This window comes from Podarcis pityusensis (assembly GCF_964106645.2).
Source record: "Podarcis pityusensis genome assembly, chromosome: 8".
In the NCBI taxonomy this organism is placed as follows: Eukaryota; Metazoa; Chordata; class Lepidosauria; order Squamata; family Lacertidae; genus Podarcis; species Podarcis pityusensis.
The window spans coordinates 25,170,309-25,194,998 of record NC_138033.1 but is presented as its reverse complement, the minus strand read 5'-3'; the positions used below and the strand labels follow the sequence as shown (position 1 = coordinate 25,194,998).

The 24,690-nt window shown below is 45.2% G+C and overlaps 1 protein-coding gene and 1 long non-coding RNA gene across 2 annotated transcripts; one reads left to right on the top strand and one right to left on the bottom strand.

Annotated features, from left to right (window-relative positions):
• The first annotated feature begins 1,926 nt into the window (after positions 1–1,926).
• LOC308482574 lies at positions 1,927–9,411 on the top strand. The gene is made up of 2 exons (XR_013989325.1): positions 1,927–8,422; positions 8,457–9,411. It is a non-coding gene; the product is annotated as an uncharacterized lncRNA (long non-coding RNA).
• TENT5B (terminal nucleotidyltransferase 5B) lies at positions 8,702–24,568 on the bottom strand. The gene is made up of 2 exons (XM_081015778.1): positions 24,053–24,568; positions 8,702–12,133 (listed from the first exon to the last, which is right to left on the bottom strand). Exons 1-2 carry the CDS (start codon positions 24,272–24,274, stop codon positions 11,114–11,116), a joined length of 1,242 nt encoding a protein of 413 aa, XP_080871904.1. The 5' UTR covers positions 24,275–24,568; the 3' UTR covers positions 8,702–11,113.
• Between the last annotated feature and the right edge of the window lie 122 nt (positions 24,569–24,690).

The following is a 24,690-nucleotide window of genomic DNA, read 5'->3' as shown; positions in this document are numbered from 1 at the left end:
TGAGGTGAGGGGACGAGCCGTGATAGCCAGTGTGGTGTGGAGTGTTGGACTAGGACCTAGGAGACCCAAGTTCAAATCCATACCCCATCTTTAAGCTTACTGGGTGACTTTGGGCCAATCACTACCTCTCAGCCTACCTACCTTGCAGGGTTGTTGTGAGGATAAAATGGAGAGGAAGAGAACTATGCGTAGCTCCTTGCAGGAAGGTGGGATAAAAATGCAGTAAGTAGAACAGAACCAACAGAACAGATAGCTCCGGTCTACTTCCACTGCTGGAGTCAGCATGCCTTTTCTGGGAATTGCAGGTGGCGAGACTGCTTGCTGGCTTCCCATGGGTGTCTGGCTGAGAAAAGAGTGCTGGACTAGATGGGCCTTTGACCTGATCTGGCAGAGCTCTTCTTCTGTTCCCTTCTAACTGGAAGGGAAGATTAATCTTGGGTAGTTTATACAGGGTTGGTTTTTTTTGGGGGGGTGGGTCTTATTGATTTGCACTTTGTGAAACTGTGAAGCATGGTAAATGCTTCATGTCAGCAGGATGGAAGGGGGAGAACTGTTGTCAAAGTGTAAACTGTCCTCAGCCTTTGGAACAGGGTGGAACTTCTTTTTTAAAAAATAAATAAAATAAAAATCTAAGTAGAACATTATAGTAGAGATGAGCCTCAAGCACCCTCATTACGGACGGCAGTTCACTAACCCACATCAGAACCTCAAAGATAAGTAAAAAGCTTCCAGGGTTCATAGCAAGCTCTCTTCACACCTCCTCACATGCCCCTCTGATTTTCTTTTTTTATGCACAGACTTTAAAGGCCCAACCTTAGTTTGGGGATGGGGGTCTTTCCCAAATGGTTCTCTCATTCCAGGGATAATAATAATAATAATAATAATAATAATAATAATAATAATTTGTATTTATACCCCGCCCTCCCCAGCCAAGGCCGGGCTCAGAGCGGCTTACAAGCAATAATAAAAACAAGTTAAATGATTACAACTTAAAAACAAAATTAAAAAATACAACATTAAAATATTGAAACATTAAAATATTAAAATGTAGCCTCATCGCAGAAGGAGAAGGAAAAGAAAAAAGAAAGAGAGGGAGGGAATCAAATTGGCTCCAAGCCAAAGGCCGGGCGGAACAACTCTGTCTTACAGGCCCTGCGGAAAGAAATTAGATCCTGCAGGGCCCTGGTCTCGTGAGGCAGAGCGTTCCACCAGACCGGAGCCAGAGTTGAAAAGGCCCTGGCTTTGGTTGAAGCCAATCTAACTTCCTTAGGGCCCGGGACCACAAGGGTGTTGCTATTTATGGACCTTGAGGCTCTCCGTGGGGCATACCGGGAGAGGCAGTCCCGTAGGTACGAGGGTCCTAGGCCGTGAAGGGCTTTAAAGGTCAAAAGCAGCACCTTAAATCTGATCCTGTACTCCCCCGGGAGCCAGTGCAGCTTGAAAAGCACTGGGTGAATATGCTCCCATGGATGATCTCTGCATCTAGAAACCATATTTATTTAAAAAAATCAGCCCCCATAAAAGGGCACCAACTGAACATCCCTGGCAAATTGATGTGAAATTCCCCTAACATAGGATATAGCTGGCAAATAACAGTGTAACTGTCTGGGTATGTGTTTGCAGCACAAAGAGAGTTTGGGGATAATGGCTTTCAGCCCTTCAGCGCAAGGCCGGATTTAGGTTTGATGAGGCCCTAAGCTACTGAAGGTAATAGGGCCCTTTATACGTCCAGCTGTCCTTTGTCAACAACAAATTGTCACTGTTTTTTTGTGTTGAATACCGTATATGCTATATGGTAATTTGTGGACCTAATAGGTATCTATAGCCATAATGGGATCAAAATAAATAATGTATTAAATGAAATCAATCAGTAGGCATAAGACTCATACCCTTAGTCTATGCTGCCTGATCAGTCTACAAGCACTCTTTAATATTAGATAACAGGTACAACACTTGACCTACATTCATCTGTGCTGCGCTGCAGTCTGTAGCTGCATGCTCCATGTTGCCATGCAACCAGTCCAAGCAGAATATAGGCACCCTATATATAGAAATGAGCAAACCAGTGATATTTTAGGGAACAGGCTAGCAGGCGGGGCCCATTACTTACATCATACGAGCCTACACAACACAAAACACTGTTGCTGTATGTAGGTTTTATTTTATTTGTTTTTTATCTTATATTTTGGAAATGTACATCCAGTTGTTTTTTTCCTTTAATTTTTTTTGGGGGGGCCCCAAGAGAGTGGGGCCCTAAGCTATAGCTTGTTTAGCTTATACGTAAATCTGGCACTGCTCCAGAGATCTGCATAGCCTGAGATGGCTGTATTTCCTACTAAAAAGAGGACAGTCCTTCATTTGAAGGGTTGTCAAAGGACAGTTCTGTTTCAAGGGTAGGGAACCTCTGGGCCCCAGGCAAAATTTGGCCTGTGAGGCCTCCTCATTTGGCTCACTATGCCATTTCCTCCAAACCACATCCACCTGCTCCATACCTTACATCATATGTGATGTCAGGTATTGGGCAGGTAGAGAAGCAGCTGGATTGGCTGCTGGGGAGTCCCCAAGCAGAATTGAACTCCCCACTCATCAGCTGTTGGGTGGGGAGTCATTATCCTCACCCTCACTGGCCAGCTGCAACAAGTGGGCAGTACCATCGACCTGCCAATCACTTAAACTCCCTATGATACCAGATGGTTGATAGGTGGGTTGTCCCACTCACCCATCTAAGTTGAACCAAAGGGATAGGTAAAGATCTGGCCTGCTAGGCCAAAAAGCTTTCCCACCCATGCTCTGTTTGAAAGAGTTCACTATTTGAAAGGCTGTCTGGTCCAAGTCTGATTTGAAGGCAAAGAGTATTGACAAGGAGGAGAGCGGGAGGGATCTTAAAATTGCCAATCAACAGTTAACAGCACCTGGGCAGCAGACAGAGCAGGCACATGCAGCTCACCTGGGGACAGTCTTCCTCGCTATTGTGACATGGACTGTATCTCAATTTAAATTATAAAAATTATTTCCCAAATTTGTACCTGTCTGTATAAATTTGCACATGCATTCTTAATGCAAATCTGTAACTTTGTCCTTTTTGGGGTGATGTTTAAACAGCCACCCTAGTGTCCCTTGCCAAGCACTGGATTTTCCAAAAATTGTGGGTGGATGGAGGTAATTTCCCATCTGTAGGGAAATAATTAAGGGGTTTTTTTTTAATTAAAAAATGGATCTCCCCTCCCCATGGGTTTGCGTGCTTTTGTCATTGCGGTATTAAAATATTGGTTCAATATCCACCCTACCCCACCCCCCCACCCCCACAAAAAGGTATTTTAGATGGGATTGTTTTGCCCTCAGAAGTTCCAGACTCTGCAAAGGAAGCAGAGAAATGATGAGCGTTAATAAGATAACAAAGACATTTCAGCAAAGCAGGAAAACACATAATGAGATTTTATCTAACTGATGACTGGAGCTATTTGGCTGGGACAAGCCTATCTATTTAACAAGGAAAGTGCATCTCTCAGGTTTCACTGATGCCCTGACATTTGAAAATCACCTTGTGAATGTTTTAAGAGCAAGTCCTTTTAAAGCATTGCAGCTGGATGACACACCAGGCAAGCACAATGGGGCTGTTGCTCACTGGGTGTGGGTCCACGAGGCAGTGACTTGTCTCACTGCCATTTGTTGCGTCCCACCCTCTCCACTCCTGTCTGCATAACAGACTGGCACGATGGCAACAGTGGCAGGGGTTGCATTGTTCAAAGGAACGGCGTCAGCACCAGCTCTACCTACACTGCACCGGTCTCGGCTTGAGGTGCTGCAATCTGTCTCGCCGTTCCGCCCATGTGGGGCCCATTGGAATCAATAGTGGAAACCTGGCCCAAGCTACGGCTTTCGAGTGAGCATCACATGTGTCTTGTCTGATCACCCGTGTGCCCCGCCCTCTCCGCCCGTCATGACAGCAGCAGCCGTGATTGCATTGTGAGAAGGAGCGGTGTCAACAGAGGCCAGTGTTTCCCTCCAGGTAGCATTGAACTACAGCCCCCACATCATCCTGTCCATTGGCTGTGCTAGCTGGGGTGGATGGGAGTTGGGAGTCCAGCATCAACAGGAGAGCCACAGGTTGGCCAGCCCTGGCACAGAACTGTGGGGTCCCTATTGGAACGGAGAGTGCAAAGCTGGCAATGCAATGAGCACAGAATGGCCTGCTATATTTGCTGCAGCTTTGTGGGTTGGATTCCTTGGCAATGTTGTTGTTTAAATTGCTATAGCACAAGCTGTCTTGACATGTATTGATTAAACACGGATAGCTGTTTTTAAATGGATGAGGAAAATAAAACTGAAAATGTGTCATCTGTGGGTTGACATATTTGGAAGAGCAAAAAAAGAGGACGCATTTGCCGACTTCTACTTTTAACTATGGATTGCTAGGACGCATGAAAAAGAGAACGTGTCCCAGAAAAGGAGGACATATGGCAACCCTAATTATTTGACTATGATCCTCAGGGTCCCTTCCAACTCAAAAATTCTATGATTCTATGCCAAGCATGATGATTTATTTTTCTTCTGTGGACACTAGGTCCCTACAAAACTGTGTTGTTAACTACCGCAGTACGAAACCTTTGCTCACTTTATTAAGTTGCACTTTGCAACGAGCCTGAAAATGATTGGGCAACCGACACCACTGGACAGAACTGGTGCAGCATGATCTGAATGCCAGGCCTCCTCGAGCAACCTGCCAGCTACATGCTGTGCCGGCTGAAGCGCCTCAGCTCTTTAAGGGAGTGCATTACAGCGGCCTAGTCTAGCACTTGAGAGCATGTTACAAGAGCCCTTGTTTGGAGTTTGGAGTGTATCTGGTCCTTGCAGCCCAGTCCACACTGCTTCTCTCACCCTACTGGCACACAAAGTGATGGATGGGGGTGACTATGGGATGGGTCCAGCTTGTTCAGTCTAAATGCAGTCCCCATGGGCCCCAGAGGGAAGGGCTGTGGCTCAGTGGCCGAACACCTGCTTTCCTTGTGAAATGTTCTGCGTTCAGCCTGGGGTAGGGCAGAGAAAGACAGACACCCCTGCCTGAAACGCTGGAGACCACAGCCAGACAATGCAAACCAGGGATGGGGAGCTTGTGGTCTTCTAGATGTTGCTGGACTCCATTTCCCATCAGCCTCAGCCAACATGGCCACTGGTAAAAGATGGCGTGAGTTGTAGTCCAGGAGCATTTGATGGGCTACAGGTTCCCCATTCTCAGTGTAAATAAAACTGAGCTAGATTTATATGGAGTCAAAGCAAGCCTCCAATTAAGAGCTAAGTGTTCTTACAGAGTAGTGGGGGTAGACTGGGAATCTACCTGCCATTCCCAGGCCAGAACTCGTGATCCGAAAATGCCAAGAGGTATGGGCAGAACTAGCCTTTTTTGCTGCCACAGGCCAAGTCACGCTGTCTATGTCATAGTGCTCCAGACCAACCTCCCTATGAACATGTCCTCCGTGTCCCTGCCTAATATATCACCCTGGAGGGATTTTCTGCTATGCTGTTACTGTGCCCATCAAGAAAGGGTAGAGCCAGGGAGCTTTAGATCCCCAGGGCTTTATATTTTGGCATGTAAGATCAGCAGAAGTCCTCATGAGAAAGACAAATTATAAATGTAGTTTAATCTCTCTCCTGACAGTCCATTTGTCTTCCAGATATTCGTGGTTTCCCAACCCCTGGTAGCTCCAGGCAGCATGGCCAAGCCAAGGGAGCTGTAGTCTAACTACATCTGAAGATGCAGAGATTCCACATTCCTAGAAAAACAAACAGCCAAGCCCAGAGACTTTTGAGAGGGGGGGAAATAGGTATGTTTGTGCAAAATGCAGAGAGAGAGAGAGAGAGAGAGAGAGAGAGAGAGAGAGAGAGAGAGAGAGAGCCATTATTCAATTGCACGTTAATGCATGACAATGCTCCTTTCTTCCAGGGAGCTCAGAATGACACACATCATAGAATCTTACAGCTGGAAGGGGCCCAAGGGTCATCTAGTCCAACACCTTGCAACGCAAGAATCCCAGCTAAAGCATCCATGACAGATGGCCATTCAGTCTCCAAGGAAGGTTTGCCCTTGCATCTTACTCCCACAAGACCCCTGTGTGGTAGGCTGAGCTGAGAAGTCCAAAGGTAAGCCTCAATGAAGTAAACCAGCTCAAACACAGCTATTCCTGCTCCAAGTCCACATCCTGGCTCACATGAAGCCAGGATGCCTTCACAGTTGCCTTCACAGCAGGCAGGCCCAACAAATTTGTTTATGAACCACTTCTGAAAGCAGATACTGGGAAACCCTGAATTGCCAATTGTGATACCAACCCTGTCCTGAAATTCCAAGTGGAAAGCAGCAGGCAATGAGCTGCTAGATATCAAAGGGTAAAATATGGAAATTATTCATACTTTTCCTCTGCTCTTTCCATGCAGAGTTCATGCTTTAAAGCTCTGCGTATGAGCACCGTTTCCCCCCTCCAGAGCTTTCCCCACAAACCCCACTCTTTAATGTTGCGATGGAGCAAATGGCAACCCACAGAAAACCCAAATTGCTGTTTGCTCTGATTGAGAGCTAAAGAACAGGTTTTCATGAGGGCAAAAAAGGGTGTTCTGACAGTTTGAAACGTGGACCTGAGTCTGGAAAGAGGACAAAAGGTAAGTGGATAAATCCAAAGTTGTGTTTGTCCAAACGTCCTATTTAAGATGCACTTTACCCCAAAATTGCATTTATATCCCACCTTTTTCTCTCAAAGGAGCTTAAGGTGGCACACATGGTTCACCCCTCCTCATTTAATCCCCACAATAACCCTATGAGGCAGGTTAGGCTGAGGCAGTGACCGAAGGTCTCCCAGAGAGCTCCATGGCCGAGTGGGGATTCGAACCCTGGTCTTCCAGGTCTTACTCCAAAGCTAAGTGCTACCTTACACTGGCTCTCTACTGAAAGCGGAAAGTCTAAAAAAAATCTCATCTGACTCCCCATTCCCCAAGTAAGTATTAAAAACAGTGCTTTCAACTCAATAATAACAATTTATTATTTATACCCCGCCCATCTGGCTGAGTTTCCCCAGCCACTCTGGGCGGCTTCCAATCAAGTGTTAAAAACAATACAGCATTGCATCTCTGAAATAAGTTGCCATTATATTTTCTGGGGATCTAGTGAAGTGTCTCAGCTTTGATTGTTAAGACAAACTGACAGGCCAGTAATGAGCTTATAGGCATTGATAAACCATTGCCTTTTAGCATTTTTGTATTTCTGCTTATCCAAGAAATGACAGACCACCTGAGAAAAAATATATTTTTATTTCAAATTTTTTTAAAGATCAGACACTAAAAATTTTTTGAAAGCCTCTTTTCTGATCAAACCTAGTGTTTTCTACCAGCATCCTTTTGTTCAAACAGATCAGGCTAAACAATGGAAAAAGCCAACCAGGTCAGGTGTTTTGTGCTGCTCTAGTCAGATTAAAAGAGACAACTGCCAACTGCAGAAAATAATGGACAGGAAAGATCATGCAACTGGAATAGCAAAAGAGAAAAACTTGGTAGGGAGAAACCGAAGGCATACTATGCATAAGGGTAATGTGCCCTAACACAAGGAAGTCTTCGTTCTGCCTTGAATTCTCCCAGTGAGCTGCACATCGATTGCTTACAGAACTAGGGCAGTACATGAAGGTTGCTAAATTTGACGTTGCCTGAGCCCATGTATCCACCCCACTCTAATTCTGATATTAGACTGCAATTTCCAGCCAAAGAAACATTATTTCCCTTGTAATCCAGCTCAGCTTTCCCTAACCTGGTTCCTTACAGTATTTGACAATGCTCATCTACTCCTGACCATGCTATCTAGGGCTGATAGAAGTCAGGAGATAAAACAATACCTAGCAGGCACCAGGTTGAGGGTTTTCTAGCTCAGGTGTGGGGAACCAGATATTGCTCAGCTACAACTCTCATAATCCCAGGCAATCAGCCATGCTTGCTGGGGCTGATGGGAGCTGTAGTTCAACACCACTAGGTGGGCCAAAGGTTCCCAAATCCAGCTGAGTTTAATGGCTTGCTTATGCAACACTTAGCCTCAAGCTCATTTGGCCTTCATCTCGTGGATCAAGGTTTCTCAATGAATTGCTCCCGCCACAATTAAGTCCGCTTTCTCCAGCTTGTTGCCCTCCAGATGATGCAGAACTGATGGGATGGGATGATGCAGATGATGCAGACACTGATGGGAGTTGGAGTCTGACAGCCTTCATGGGGACCCAGGCTGGGGGAAAAGCTCCTTTAAACTCTGCTTCCACCCCTGACCAGTCACTCAACTCCAGGAACAGACTTACAACAAGCCTTCATTACAAGCAGTATGCCTGGCAGTTAATGGAGCACAGGTAGAAACATTCATTCTACCAACTTTAGTTAAAAGGGGGGCCTATATGTGCACTGAGTGCTTGTAATTACTCTCTGCCTTCTTCGTTAAGGTGGCTGCCATCAGTCCCGGTGTAATACTACTGGTGAGGTACAGCCATTGTTTTTGAAGTGCCTGGGAAGGTATTTGGCAGAAGATGGGGTAGCAATTTGAAAGCCAACTCAGGGGACAGGAATGCTCACGACCTCTTTTTGCCCAATTCCGCCTTGTTTCAGACGAGTCCTCTCAAAGGGCAGAAGGGGGGCAAGTGGTCATGGCACCGTCGTGCAATCAAGTAAGAAGAATAACCCAAAAGAGTTCAATACATTGTATTTATTTATGGTGACAGATTCTAAAGAATCTAGCAAGTTACGTCAGGCCTACTGCATGACAGGTTCGATAGCTGCAGAACACATTCAAACGCAAGACTGGAAGTGCCAAAGTGTTACACTCTTTGAATCTTTCAGATACCCCCATGCATACAAAGAAACAGCAGGATCACAGCATTTGTTTGATGCAGCCATTTGTGAGAATTTCACCACGCATTCGCACACCACAAAAAGTGCAATTTTCTTTAAATTTCTCCAGCAAGCCCTTGGATTGGAGGGGAAAAGTTTGTTTGCTTAAACGAGGCAGGTCTACCACTTAGGCTTCTCATTCACAATTCTGCCAAAAAGTGCCGCTAATCAGCTGTGCTCCTTTAGTGCGAAACCACTTCTCCCCTTTTAAATGTGAAGTACTGAAAGCTGTCAAAAAGGAGATAATCGAGAAGAAGCCCTTTCCTCAAGTGAAAGAGGAATAACCTGGTGAAGCCCCTTACATTAGACACTGCAGCCACACACATCTTGGAGCATGGAAGGATTTACTGTGCATAAAGGAAATGTCTTTGAGAGCCGTTTATTTTTCAGGGGAACTCTTCACTTACATAGTATTGGACCTCTTAAAAGATGAGCAATTGTGCCTTCTCAGCCAGTCAGAGTCGTGACAAGACAGAAGCAAACAACATGGCAGCAGACTTTTAAAACAAACAGCCCAGCTTGGTCTTGCCAGACTAGCTCATGTTTCCCAGGAAGAGGCAGAATTTTACCTAGACACAATCCAAGTATGATATTTTATTTCAATTTTTTTCAGCCTGCCCAAATGTGGTACAGCTTTACTGCAAAGAAACAGATTAGTAAGTCAGTCACCCTTCAAGGATACACCATGAAGCATCTTCTTGTAGCCCTTTCAAAAAAAGCAGGTGTACCCAAAAAGCTAGCAATCTTTGCCTCAGCTTCCTAAAAAAGCATAAAAACAACAACCTGAACTGACACATTGCACAAGGAACTGGCAGGCAATCCAAAAAGTCAGTAAAAAGAACTATTGTGCTGTGCAAGTAACTACTTCAAAAGCTTGTGTATTTCAGGTGTAGGCAACACGGTGCTTTCTAGATGTTTCTGGACCAACTCCCATCACTACTCAGTCGATAAGCCATGCTAGCTGGAGCTAATGGGAGTTGTGGTCCAACAGCTGGCAGCCTCTGTATTAACTCTTCCTACTGCATTTGAACAAGACACCAAGAGCCTCTTGGGTTCAGAAATTTGGCTACCAACAGCTCTCTCCCACTGCCTTTCCACTGTTAACACCAAAGTACCAAAACTTGGGAATCTTCCACATGGAGCCAAGCAGCTGCACACAGGCCTCCAGAAAGAAGAGCAGCTTTCAGAGCCTATGGATGATGTTGGCAGCTGCTGCCCTTAAGAGAACCAGGGCATCTGGATCAAGACTGAACCTCAGCTCTGCAACTACTAAAATGAACAGACTTCTCTGCCCATGTTGGTGCACTGTGTGCAGCTCATTTAAACTCCTAATAAAAGTTAACCAGCCATTTTAATATCACGCTGAACTCCCATACCTGCTTGTTTCCCTGATGTTACTGATACAGCAAACACTAATCTAGATCCTTTCCTTCAGAAAGTCACATCTTAGGGGTTTTTTGGCACGGCACATTGAGTAATACTTTGGGGGCAGGTTCCCATTCTTTTAGTGTTCATGATCATCTGTCAAAACATCTGCTGTGAATCCAACCCCATTCTCTTGCCCCCCCACCCCACAGCTCTCCTCTGACTGATAATAAATACAGCTGGTCCATTAGGGCAGCAAGCCATGGTACACTGGCTCCTTTTACAAGCCCCCAGACCACTTCGGTTCCCTCAACAGAAATGATCAAGCGACCTCCAAACTCCCCCAATATTCATCGCAGACATCCCAAACTGAACTACCAACAGGGAGTTCTACCCCCTACAAAAAAAATTAAGGTACAGTGCTTTTTTTTCTTTTTTTCTTTTCTTTCTTTTTTCTTTCTTTTTTTTTTTTTTTTTTTTGGTTGCAGGCACTTGAATAGGATTTCTTTGGTCCCTAAAAGGAATCGGCCACTCTGGCATATCTTCAGAAACAGAGTCTGCACAGCCCTTAATGCTTCGTGTACTAAAGAAAGAAAGAAAATCAGCTTGCATCTCAGGTAGTGCAGCTCTGCTTTCTTAACCTAATCCTATCCATCCACCTCATACATAAACTCAATCATTTTCTTACTGTAAACATCTCTGGTAACTACTCATAACACTGCACAATTGCCCACAATAGACTTTGTTCCTATGTAGGAGGAAGACACTTTGAGCAAGAGACCCATTTTTCTTCTGAATTGTACAGCCTCTGCTTCCCAGAGAACAAGGACTGGAGCAATGTCAGTGGTTAGTTGCAGGGAAGCCAAGTTGGATAGGAGTGACTGCAAGGCAGCAGAGGCTGCATGTGGGTTACATAGTAGTTTACGTTTACTTCGCTGGCGTAAGGGGCTGGCTGATAATAGCAGGTCACATTCGTGACAGTCGGGATTATGTTCTGCTCAGCCAGGACCCTCACAGCCAACATGGCAATGAGGTTCAGCGTCTGCCTCCTCTCGTGTCCCATCAGGCACACCGTACTCTCATTCACCACCCTGTGAAGGGTCATCAGGCAATCGTACCGCTTGCTCTCCATCCCCACAAAGTGGCTCTGAAGGTAAGACTCCAGCTTCCGCTGCTGCTCCCCAATGTCAGGAAAGTCTATAAAAAACCTGGAGCACATGTATCGCTGTAGCGCCTTCATGTCTACTTCCGATTTGGGCTTAAATCCCCTCACCAGGAGATTGCAGTACTTCAGAAGCCCACCACCTCTGATCTCCTCCGGATTCCTGGTGGCAATGATCCGGTTCCTCAGGTGGTCCATTGCCTCCTCAAAGTCCCCGTACATGCTCTCCCCGGTGACTGTTGGGTGGAAGTTTGCAGACATCGGGTTCTCTGAGCACTCTCCAAAAAGCAACAGTGAGTCCAATATTATCTGGAAGGAATCTACGCTGAACTCAAACTGCCGCCGGAGAGTGTCTACAAATTTGAGCTCCACGTTCTTCCCGCTGTTGTTTGAAAGTGAAATAAGGCTCCAGCGGTCTGTTTCATTGCACACTTTCACTAGCTTCTGCACATAGGCCTCCTTTAGCGTCATGGGAGTGATCTTATCCTTGTTTACCCCTTCCGGGAGGAAGTCCAACAGACAGTCCATCACTACATCTTTCACTAGCTGGAAGACGTCCTCACTCTTCAAGTCTACACCAAAAATGAGGTCCAGATCTTTATACCCCAGACCGCTGTCCTGATGGAGCACGTGGCTTGCGGCTGAGCCATTCAACCTCACGTTGTGGACTGCAATTCCCTGCTTCTCCAGACGGCTACGGACCACCTACAACACGGGGAAAAGCACATTGCTGTAAGTATGGGAGGAAACTTTAAATGGCCTAAGCAAACATCAGCTGGTGTGTTTAAATCGGTGACCTGTGTATGTTAACACACTCATAAGGGCTAAATGCAAGACTTGGGGAATATCCAACACACCCCATCAATACAAAAATTTCCGCTCATGCAATGCAACTTCCCTCATCTCAGCCCTCTGCACATGGCCCAACACACTCCCCAAATCTGCTCCAAAGGGTGTTTTAGAACACATTCAAGGGGCGCTTGGGGGGGGGAGGCATCGTGCAAGGAGAAATCCATGTACTGATTAAATGAGTTGCTTAATGCTTCTTAGGATACAACCTTTAGTTTCCATGGATGCAACTAGATCAGGAGATCAGCGATCTTATCTTTTGGTTTTAAAAGTAGTTCAGCAGCAGCAGGGGCCACAGGTCTGGTGGTAACCATGCTGCTTCTACTAGCCATTCAGCCTTTTCCAATGTGCCAGCACCTCCACAAAGCTGCTCTGTGACTCAGAGGGGAACCCAGGCCATAGGTACCTGTATGTTTCCAGGGGCGAGTTGCTTTGGCAGAGCAATTTCAAACTAGGGAGTGACATGGGAAGGGTTTACACCTACCCAAGCGACTATTCCACTGAACAAAAAAACAAAAAAGCTGGAAGATCACCTATCTGCTGACATCGCATCTCGTTTGACCTCAAATAGGCTTTGGAGCACAAATGGGCTTACATGAGCACTGCTGTTCAGGCATTCCATGTTGGGAGCTGGAGATCTGTTGCTGATCCCCACCCTAAAGCAGCAGCTGCCTGGACAAGTTCAATGCAGGAAACCATGCCTCCTCCTACAGCCTTTATTCTTAAGCCAAGAGTATCCTAGCACTTTCATCTGGCGTGCAAAATGGCAAGATTAAGAGCCAAGGGAGGAGTCTACAGCACCAAACACGTCTAACTGGCACAAGGTGCCTAAAAATATTGGTGGTGCTTTTGTTCATTTCTGGAGCTGCTCTTACCAGGGCTCTATAGCAAAAGAACTGCCATATGAACCTAACCAGAGTCTTGGGTTTCCAGGCTGTGTAATTTTTGAGCACCTTTGGCCTCTCCAGAGGCTGCTGAACTACAACTCCCATCAGCGCCAGCAAGAGTGGTCAGGGATGATGGGAGCTGTAGTTCAGCAACATCTGGAGAGCCAAAGGTTCTCCACTCCCATTTTAGAGATTTAACTTGCCAACATGAAGCCAATCCAAGGGGCAGCTGCAAGGGTGAAGCTAAGTGAGAATCAATGTAGGTTAAAATATACCAGGGGTCAAAGGGAAAGCCCTGTTTTGGGGGATTCAGGTCAAAGTTGTTGAGCTTTTCTTAGGGAGGAGGAAAGCCCCATATTTTTGGGGTGCAGGGCAGACATCCAGTGATCTACCGGTAGATCACAATCTACCTGTTGGACGTGCCTGAAATATACCAAAGGGGAAATAAACCACACCCCCAGTCTGTTAGTGGATCTTCCAGAGTAAGTCACCGTAACTTCAATATGCCAGCACCAAACATGCAGGCCAAGTACAACCAGGTATTTGCAAGTATTGAAAGGGTAGCTGAACCATACAAAGTGTACCCTTCGTCATCCGGACAAAGACGGGGGGCAAATATAATTCATCTTGGAGGCATTTATATGTTGAAATTATGCATATATATTTTTTTAAAAACCCCCAGCTAGAACACTAACACAGGATTCAAAAACCTAGCAGCAGAATTTAGCCTACGAGTACAGCTTGGTCAAACCTTCAAATATGCAGCAGGGAAGAGAAGACTTTGCTTTCAGGTATATTAGGAAAGAAGCTATCTTAATTGTGTATAAGGAGGGGAGCTTATGAAGGAATTTGGTGAATTTTAATGTTAAGTTGGTAACTATTACTTTTATCCCCGACAAATGTGATGCGCCCCCGGCGGTTGTAAAATAGCAAAAAAATAAGAAAAAAAATGAACAGGCACACTTCAGTTTGGATTATGAAAAAAAGAAAGCTGTGTGGCAGGCAAACTCTCATTTATCTAGCAACAATTTGGGCTGCTTGTTGGCAGAAGCTAACAGAAGAGGGCTGCTTGCCTTCTTTTTGGGAACACGGGTCCGTATATAGAGTTGCCACCTACCCACTTGGTACGCCAGACACAGCAGCTTATTCAGCTGCCTTTTCATCCAGTGTTCCTTACCTCTTTTGGTTTAAAGGCTACACACATCAAGCATTCACAAAACTGACTGCCTTTTTAGGTTACTTGCTCAAGACTGGCAAGCTCTGCATCTGAGACTGACTAATGTTTATCTGGTCAGAGTCATTCGCCTTTCTGTTTACAGAAAACTGCCGGGAGCTGTTTGAGTGTGCTGCTAGGGTTCTTTTTGTTTTGTTTTTAAAAAGCGCTGGCTTCCCTTTAAAAACATCAGCCCTTTAATGCTAAAGTAGCATTGCTGAAAGCTACATGGGTGTGATGTTTCTTAAAACAGAAAAAGATGTGTGGGCAGACACATGCCATCTATAATAAAAATTATTATTATTATTATTATTATTATTATTATTATCATCATTATTATTATTGCTTATACCCCACCCATCTGACTGAGTTGCCCCAACCACTCTGGTTGTTTAAATGGATGGGCAACAAAAGGCCCTTCTTAAAACCTGTGCTTTGGCACAGTTGAATCTATGAGGCGTGTTGGCTCCTCTGGATCTATTTGTCACACTGCAATGCAGGCTATAATTAACATCTAACAAGGGATGAAGCCAAACAGAGGTATGTCTACTCCAAAGGGTACCCCCCAGTGCTGCCACTTTTGACAAGTTCACTTTCTAGAGTTAAATGAAACTAGTTGGATCAAGTTGGCCCTGTTTGTACATCGTAGTAAACCATAAAGATGGCTCTAGCTTCAGTCTTCCCTTAGCCTGAGCATCAAACCAAGGTCCCGGGGCTAAGATTCTTGCGTTGCTCAGGCCATCCATGATTGATAAAGCCAACAAACTTTGGCTTCAGAATGTGGCTTCTTTAGAGCAAAACAAATCATGACTCCTGGGTTTGGATGCCAGAATTGTGGCTTGTTGCCTTTTCAAGGAGCGGAGCAAGAACCACCTGCACTTTCAGAGTAGACCAATGGTTTAGCACAGTGTGCAAATGCAGCCACAGAAAAGTGCTATGCTACGCTTTCTGCTAGATAATGGAAGTGCTGGACGGATGCAGTTGTTTAGTGACGTGTCTTCCAAATGACCTGGGCAACATCCTTTGTCAACTATGTAAATGCCATGCAAGTTCTATGGAGTGGTTAAGTAGGTTATATACTTATTGGAAGCATGTGCAAAAGCTTTTACAAAATTGGCTGTGACCTGCCTAAAACAGGGTGCTTTGCCCCAACCCATCTGCCTAAATAAGAGCTTGAACAACTCAGGCTTGAAGTTTCTTTCTAGCCAATCAATAGATTAACTTAAATTGCAGTGCATTATACATAATCAGATACCACCATCACCGGCCTCTATTTGCATTCAATAGAAACTGAACTGTTGCATTTGGGTCAGTGCTCTACTTCTACTTGTCTTCTTCCCCACTCTCAAATGATAGCTACTTTGAATCACATTGCAGCCTGGCATATTTCTGCTAACAAGCATTCTATTTAGATTTCATAGGTATGCGTCCACCAGTTACATGGTATGTTTAGCATGTCATCCAATTGCAACCAGTTCCACGCCCCAGGATTTCTGAGCATTTCGTAGCCAGGGCAAATGGCTCCCTTTTGACTACTACAAAGTAGTAGCAAGGTAGGAAGTTACTACTGCAAAGGAGGAAGTTACTTCGAAGAGGCAAATCTCTACTACCCTGTATCGTCTTGGAATTCTGCAAAGAAAATGGATTTGCTTGTGTGTAGGTTTCATCATTCCACAGAACTGGAGAGTGTGTGCTGTGTTCTTGCTTCTTGTGCTTGTATAAGGAAACCAGGCAGATACAGAGCATGGGTAGTTGCTGCCAGGACCATTTACTGCCTGTGCTACAATTTCACATACCAATCCTGATGCTCCCTCAAGGCATCAAACCCAAAATGGATTAGAAAGGCAAACTGCCTACCCAGAGGCCATACCATCCCTTTATTCAAAAAAGCTGTTTTCGTTTCCAGTGAGGGAGTGGGGCCAGTTAGAACTACTGCTCTAAACCCAGGTGTCTCCATCCAGTTCTAGCATGCCAGCCTTCTACATCTAGTCTGCTAAAATCCCATCATCAGCATTACTGCTATCTCCCAACTGCTATCCCATACCCAATAAAGCTGAACTCCTCAAACAAGCCCATTTCCTACATGCCAGCGCTTGCCTTCCAAATCTTTAGCATGCTGGATTAGCACTTCTTTATCCCTTGCCAGCAGAATCTTCTCCACTAGCTGTCACATCATTTGTGCCATCCCGCAAAGAAAAACCTTGCAGGTGCCACACTGCAGCTGCTTTGCCTCTGTGCAACCATTCCTTGTTGACTGGCGTTGCCAATTTAGAAACAGCATAGACATGTACATGTCCATGGGCACCACACCATGGGAACTCAGGCCTAGTCCACATAAAAGCTATTCACAATATGTTCTCTTCCCAAGTGCAGTTTTACCTTAAGTTTTAGGGTATGAGAAGTACATAATTCAAAAGCTCAATGAAATGCAGTATTCTGCTTAGGGTTGCCATTTATTTCAAACAGTGAAAATACAGACAGAAACGTTGTTTAGCTTTTTTTTAGTAAAAGAAAAGGCATTTCTGAGCTATTTTTAAGGAAAATCATGACATTGCTGACAAAATTTAACAGCATTTTGAACTTGCACATAATTCATTTAATGAGTGCATGCATGCACCTCTTAAAGACCTTCAACTCCTGATAACTGATGTTGTGAAAGGCAGCCAGCTTTATAACAATGCTTTTTTAAAAAAATCAGAAACCAATGTGAGTTATTTTACATTAGTGAGTCATTGCAGAGGAATGAAGCCACCTCCCATACAAAATGAATATGCAGCAGCTTATTGGTGCAACGTTAATGCCTACTAAGCACACTGTTGCTACTTCACAGACAAGCAAATCCCTAGTAATTTGTGGCAATTATGACACACAGCAGAGCAGGCTATTTCAGGGCAAATGGACTGTACTGGAAACAACCTTCAGTGCTATCTAGCTTCATTGGAAGAGTCAACAAGCATTGGACAGTTTTGTGACTGTTGGAGATTTCAGTGTACCGACTTTCTACACAGATGCTCACTTAAGTATACCAAGACCACCTTGCTTCCATGTACATGTTAGCACCAACACATGCCCCTCCCCGCCAAATGAATATGTAAAGAACCAGTGTGGTTCAGGGAGATCCGGGTTCAAAGCCCAGCTTAGGAATTGTTTCCGAGGTGACTTGGGGCTGGTCAGTTTCTCTCAGCCTAACTTACATCACAAAACAGTTTGGATGAAATTGGGGTGGAGGGAGAACCTTTGGCTACTTGAAGGATGGCTGGGATAAAGAGGATAATAATTTATAAAATATCAAAGCAAACTAAAACCGCCTGTAGTTAAATTGCACATATCCGTTTGATTCACTTTCGGTACATACTAACCAGGGCGCTGAGTTCTCCGGCAGCTCCAGCCCTGTGCATGCAACTGACTTCTGCTTTGACATGCAGAAACTGCCCTCCATAAGGGAGAGAAAGGAAATGTACTTCCATATCAGACCTTCCTGTTAAACTGCCAAGTACAAACGAAGTCCAATTTCCACCCAGAAGTGTTACAATGTGCTAAGATTCACTTTCTGCAGATTGGAAGTGTTTGGCAGCCAAGTGCCAAAATTGTAAACAGTCATGCTTTGGAAGTGAGTTTAAGGTTCAGCTAAATGGCGACTGCATAGTTACCTGTCTCAGGTTGTCCCCATTTCAGCTATAGCTCAGGCTACTGTGTTGTACTTAGATGTCTACTTTAAGGGCACTGTGTTCCAGTTAGAATGTTAAAAATCCACCTTGATATTTAGACATGGAGTTGTAGTTTTACCTTTCCAGGAAGTCCAAGCTAGTAGGTAAAGCTGGGCACAACAAGTTGCTTTGTGCCTGTTAAACCTGTAGGGTTAATCTGTCATTAACCCAGAAGGCACAGAAGCAAGTCAAAGTGTGCTGGAGATAAAAAAAAACCCAGCGATATCAGCTGATGCTAAATTGCTATAAGTCAGGTTTGTATCTACGAATCTAGAACATGTTGGTCTACCATATTATTAAACCTTTGCCATCAAGATAATATCCAAGACTAAAGACCATTAATAACCATCTATTGTCAATAAAATAGCAAAAAAAATCTGTCTATCTGGCACGAGCATTGTCATCATTACTACCTCCCCCATATGTGATAGCCTATCATCAGGTTTTGTCTTGTAGGTCAGTTTTACAGCAATTCTCGGTTGAGCTGGTCAGGTAGAACAAATAGAGATTTGAACCCATGGTGCTCAGCAAAGTGGCACTGGGCAAGTCACCATTATCTCATCTCAGTCTACCTCACAAGGGCTGTGCAATACACTTGTGTGTAAACCTACACTTCTTGGATGAAGCACATGGAAATGCTCTACAGCTGTGGTGGCCAAACTTGGCCCTCCAGCTGTTTTGGGACTACAGTTCCCATCACCCCTGACCACTGGGGTCCTGTTAGCTAGGGATGATGGGAGTTGTAGTCCCAAAACAGCTGGAGGGCCAAGTTTGGCCGTCACTGCTCTGCAGTAACCTTTCTCAGCCTTGGGTTCCCCAGATGTTCTTGAACTACAACTCCCTCATCCATGACCACTGACCATGCTGGCTAAGAATGATGGGAGCTGCAGTCCAACATCTAAGGATCCAAGATTGAGAAAGGTTGCTCTATAGAGCCTGTCTTTGTACACACATCTGTGCTGCCTGCCATTACTTAAACTTATTTACTATTTTATTAACCCCAAGAACCCATTTCTGTCCAGTTTACTTAAAATGCAGACCTATTGGATAATGGTCAACTGCAATATTTACCATCAAAAGTAAAATGTTCTTCACACCCATTGGAAGAAGTTGAAAATATTTTAACGGCCCCAACTCCTGCAGTCCGATGCCCCACTACATCTCCCAACCATAGGGACTAGGAAACCTGCACAGATTTTTCCATTCCCGCTACAGCTAGAGACTCCCAAGCCCTGATGGCACAGAGCCAAGCCCAAGAGACCAGATATCACTACCTCAGCAGATTTATTTTCTGCTAGCAGATTCCAAGCTCCATATAAGCTGACAGAGGGGTGCCAAATGAAGGGCCAGCCAGCATGCAAGCTCATCAGAGCAGGGTCCAACATTTGACATGAACTGCTTTAGTCAGACTAGTCAATGGTGACATCTAATGCTGAGTGACCTTGGGCGATTGCTTGCTTGCTTGCTTGCGCGCGCGCGCACACACACACACACACACACACAACTGTTCTGGTAAAATGACATGTACTCTCGTTTCCCAAAGAACCCAGATAATCATTTTGCCAAACTGTCACATTCTAAAGTTTTTCCTCTTCTTCTGTCTTATACAGGGCTTGAGATTTCTGATTTGCACCACCAGCCAACACATGTGGATTTGCAAAGTACTACCGAGTCACCTGGGGAAGACCCACCTTCCTACATGGCTGGCCTTTCCCCACTGTGCTCCCGTGAGTCTGTTTTCAAAGATGCTACAAGTCTCTTTGCTGGGAAGCAGTTGCTTGGTAGGATTTCAACCTGCACTAGCTGTTTGTACTCATCATAGCAGGAGTACAAGTCCATTCTCCATTAGCTTCAAAAGCTGGCATTTACCTCCATTTCTGCACTAATACGCTAAAATATAAGCCGACTTGCACGGCAATTTTATTTATTCTGTTTCTTAACCGCTCTCAGGCTACGTTCCAACAATGCACTGTGGGCAGGGACATTCTGGAGAATTGTAATGGGGAATCTAGCACACCATTCAATGCCGCATGGAACCACATTGGAAGACTCATTTCCAGCCAGTTGTGAGGAAGTAATGCATCAAGTGTGCTAAAGCCCTAGTGTGAAAGGGGCCCTCGTTTCACTGAGGAAGGCAGCCACTAACCTTTGAAAGGCTGATGCCACGCTACACAAGCGAACCATACACAGGGGCAACAATTCCTATTGCTTCTATAAGCCTCCTGTGCTTTATGAGAAAGCTAAATGAAAGCCTCCTCCAGTAAAGGGAGCCACCCTTGGCAGATACTAAGTGCCTTGAACATCTTGGTTTCTTCCCTCCCCAAAGGATATTGAGTAAGAGCTGTTCAAACACAGCTTGGCATAAGAAGCATCTCTGCCAATTGTGGCCTTTCGGTTCTGTTTCCTTATAAATCTTGTGGTTTTACACTTTGTATACGGATGCCTGATTTTTAAACCCATTCTGCCAAGCATCCTTACCAAACAGTCTGTCAAGGCAACGCTGTTTCGAGGATTCTAAACACACCCTTTCTCCCAAAGGAACCCCAGGGAGTCATATACAACACCTCCGTTTAACACAATACCGGATTTAATACAATTTAGAATTGACCTCAGACACACTAGTTCTGTTTCAATTGCCAGTTGGCAACAGCAGTAGACATCAATTTGCAAATAATGGAAAGATCAGGCGTTGTACATACCAACTTCAGCTCTGAAGCAGTGACCCCCCCCCCTTTCCTAGACAAATGTACTGTTCTTTCACTAACCCTCACTTTTTGCAGTATTGCCAGCTGTTTACCAGCAGAAAGAATACTCCCTTAACAAAACAACCTCAGACCCTTTGGGAAGGCCCATAGCTGAGTGACAGAACACCTTCTTTACCTACAGAAAGTTCCAGGTTTGATCACTGGCATCTTCAGGTAGGGCTGGGAGAGAACCCTGTCTGGAATCCTGGAGAGCTGCTGCCAGTCAGTGCAAACAGTATGGAGCCAGATGGACCAGTGGCCTAACTCAGTATAAGGCAACTTCCTATATGTTCCTATGGGAAGGGGAAGAACCTGTCCATTCCTTCCACATCTTTATCTAACATATCTTTGAAGAGGTCCAAGAGGTCCCTGCGAAGGGGGATTGTTTGTTCAACCACTCTGAGAACTGCTCTGTGAGGCTGCCTAACAACTCAGCACTCTTAACTACAGGTCCCAGAATTATTCAGAGGAAGCCATGACTGTTCAAAGTGGTGTCACAGTGCTTTAAATGTATAGTGTGAAGGTGGCCCCGGACCACAGCAGAATGTTCTAATGGAATGGGATTTTGCTGTAACCAACTCTGCTCAAGGAATCGTTTCTTTTTCAGCAAAATTATCTGGATGGACTTAAGCGTGCTTCGCTTGAGCAAGTTTCCCTCACCCCCGCCAATCAAGTCTAGGGATCGACCATTGCCAGAAATATGGTGCTAGGGAAACACATGGAAGGGATTGGGAAAAGGAGCAGGGGGTTATTTCTGCCCAACTCCCAGCTCTCTGTGCTCAGCCTATCGACTCTCTTGCTCACCAGCCTGAGGTTGCCTCTCCAACAACCCACTGCAGTCACACACCCATGACCGACGCCTTCCTATACTCCCAACCCTATTTAACCTAATTACTGCTCTTCTTGGGACAGGGTTGCCTTCAAAATAGGGCACCTGAACCTAGTATACAATTGTGGGTTTCTACTATGGAAGGTATAGTCTTCCATAGTAGACTTCTATAGTCTTCCATAGCAAGACTATGGAAGGTCTCAAGAGCTGCTCCAATATGGAAGGATTTTGCCAACTTCTTTCTATTAGGATCTGGGGGTGGCACTGTGTGGCACTCCCCACCTCTCTTCCTCTAGGTCCCACAAATAGCTCAACATAAATTGTGCATAGAAAGTACCTTCATTTCAGGCAGCCCCCCCCCATTCATTCTTTCCCCTCCTTACAGCCGATTCACAGCCAGAAGATGTATTTGCCCTTCTTGCCTCTCTAGCCACTTTTGTTAACGGGCTGCAGCCCTACCGCCCCTGTGATCCAAGAATTCCCACCTGCGAACCAACCTATCTTCTCTAGTACAGGCCAATGACCAGTTGTCAGCATACAATCCTGTGTTAAAATGAGTGTTGCCTCACAGCTGATAACTCAAATGTCATCCCCAGGCAGCAACACCTACTCCACAACGATGGCACCCTAAAGACTTGGATTACTATGACAAAAAATTTCGTGGATTAGAGCTAGTTTGGATATTCTATAAACTTCTGTGGACTAACAAATCTTAAGGTGTCACTCTTGTTTTTGGTGCAACAGACGGATATGGTTACCCCATGGGAGTTGTTTTTTAAAAGTCTTCCATTCCCTTCTGCTTCAGGGACAGAGCCTATTCCTAATCCACAGGATCGAAGGGAAGGGTACCCTAAAACACAAGACTGCCTACACTTGTCTTTGTATTACGTTTATGTTATCATGTAGTAAACGATCCTGTGGCCTTTTGATAGAGGGTAGTGTATAAATTTCTTAATACCACCACCCACTACATCAGGGCACTTTTTAGTATCCTACCAATCACAGCTAACATTCCTCATTCTAAGATTTCACTTAGACTATTAGTCTCAACTCAGTTAAAAACTTAGAAATTGTATTTCATTAAAGGAACTACAGATCTGGTGCATCTACCATTCTTGGCTCCCACCTGTAATTGGGGGCATCAATATCAAGGTTGTTGCAATTACTAACTGCACATATACAATACTCTGAACTATTCTCTGCCAAATAGGTTTTTGTCAAACCTACAGCTAGCCAAGGCCTGAGCTGTCAATTAAGGCACCCAAATTTTGGCTTCGATATAAGCCTGGCCTACTCTCCACAGTATGGAGTTAATGCTCATTTAGTTTAACGGGGGATTATGAGAAGGATTAGCACAATTACTCAAAAAGCTTTACATTCTCAGAATATACTGTATAAGGCTAAGTACTCACAGCCAATATGCTTCCTTGGCTTTTCCAGCAGGAGCCACAATAGCTAAACTGGCTACAAAATTATGCTATACAAACACCTATTCATTCCAATCAAGAATGATGGCTACATAGAAGAGCCCTTTAGTATATAAATAATGTTATCCAAGATAGGCTCTTCTAGTTCCTCTCCTAATTGACAGGCTGAGTTCACACTGTACATTTTAAGCACCCTCCCAAAGAATCCAAGGAACTGTAGTTTGTTAAGGGTACTTGGAATTGTAGCTCTGTTAGAGATAAACTACAGTTCCCAGGATTCAGGGTGGGGAGAGAATGTGCTTTAAATGTATGGTATGTATGCAGCCTCTCACATACAGGCTTTATACCAGATATTCTAGTTCAGAATGAGTCAAATAAGTGAACACTGTATAATAGAGAAGGCTGCACTGACCTAATGACAGTTGACAGCTATGTTGCTTATTAAGGCTGCATCCCTAGGGAGACTTCCTGGGGAGTATGACCCGCTGAACTCAACAAGTTTTATATTCAAGTAAACATGACTAAGATCAGGCGACAAGATTTGTCTTTGAGTTCTTTGTCAGGAGGGAAACTCGTGGACTTTTATCACATGCAATAAGAAGCCTGGCGAATGGGTGCAATCTTGGGCATGTCCTGCTGCAAAGTAATCGATGCTTTACCGCTGCTCTTTTAAAAGACATGTTTTATTGTTAAATTGCAGTGCATTCTCTTTGCTGTTAGGAACTTACGGCTGTTGTTGGCAGACGGGGCAAGGTTAAATAGCCTAATAAATAAGAAGAGCCCAAAGATGTGCCTTTAAGACTGTTTCCAGAGTTTTCACTCCTGAAAGTCAGAAGCTTAGAAGGCAGGTCCACTGAAGGCAACGGGGATTACTCCCGTGTAAACGTGCCGATTCTTAATAATGCCACTTTTGGGGGGGGGGAAATTAAGTACGCGGCCACCCCGGTCCACCGGGTCCTGCCACTCACCTGCACGATCCTGCGCGGCCGCACCGATAAGGTGGGGAAGTTGCCGCGGCCGTGGATGGGGACGGCCTCCTCGAGGATGTGGTCCAGCCGCTTCACCTGCTCCCAGCCGAGGACGCTGAAGCGCCCGTCCCTGCCGCTGCTGGGCGGCTGCTTCTCCGAGCTCGCAGCAGCGCCCGAGGGCCCGGCGCCCGTCACCGCAGCCGCCGACCCCGCCGCGCGCATGGTGAGAAGAAGAGAAGAAACGCTGAGGCTGGAGGAGAAAATTAAAACGGGCCGGACTCGCCGAGAAAACCAAACCGGATTGATTTTTAATTTTTTTTAAAAAAGCCGAAAGAAAATTCCAGACCGGGCAGAAAAACAGCAGCAACAGCAACTACCACACTGCGGAGCGGAGAGAAGCAAGTCTATATCTGAAGGGACTGGAGGGGGCGGGGAAAAGGGAGGCGTAACCGCGCCGCGTGCAACTGCCAAGTCCCTATTTCCACCCGTCCCCTCCTTCCAGCCGCGCCTGCAACACGAGCACTGCGGATGCCTGTAAGTGTGCAGCCGTCTTATATATCCCTGCGGCGACGCGTTGCGATTGGCTCGGCTCGACCAACCAATCCTCGACGTACTTTGGCAGCTCCGGACGTTCTAAT

Coding starts and splice junctions, on each gene's coding strand:
- TENT5B (XM_081015778.1), bottom strand. CDS start 24,274: ATGCGCGCGGCGGGGTCGGCGGCTGCGGTGACGGGCGCCGGGCCCTCG. Junction 12,134..24,052: donor GGCCGCGCAGGATCGTGCAG/GTGAGTGGCAGG, acceptor CCCGTGTTGTAG/GTGGTCCGTAGCCGTCTGGA.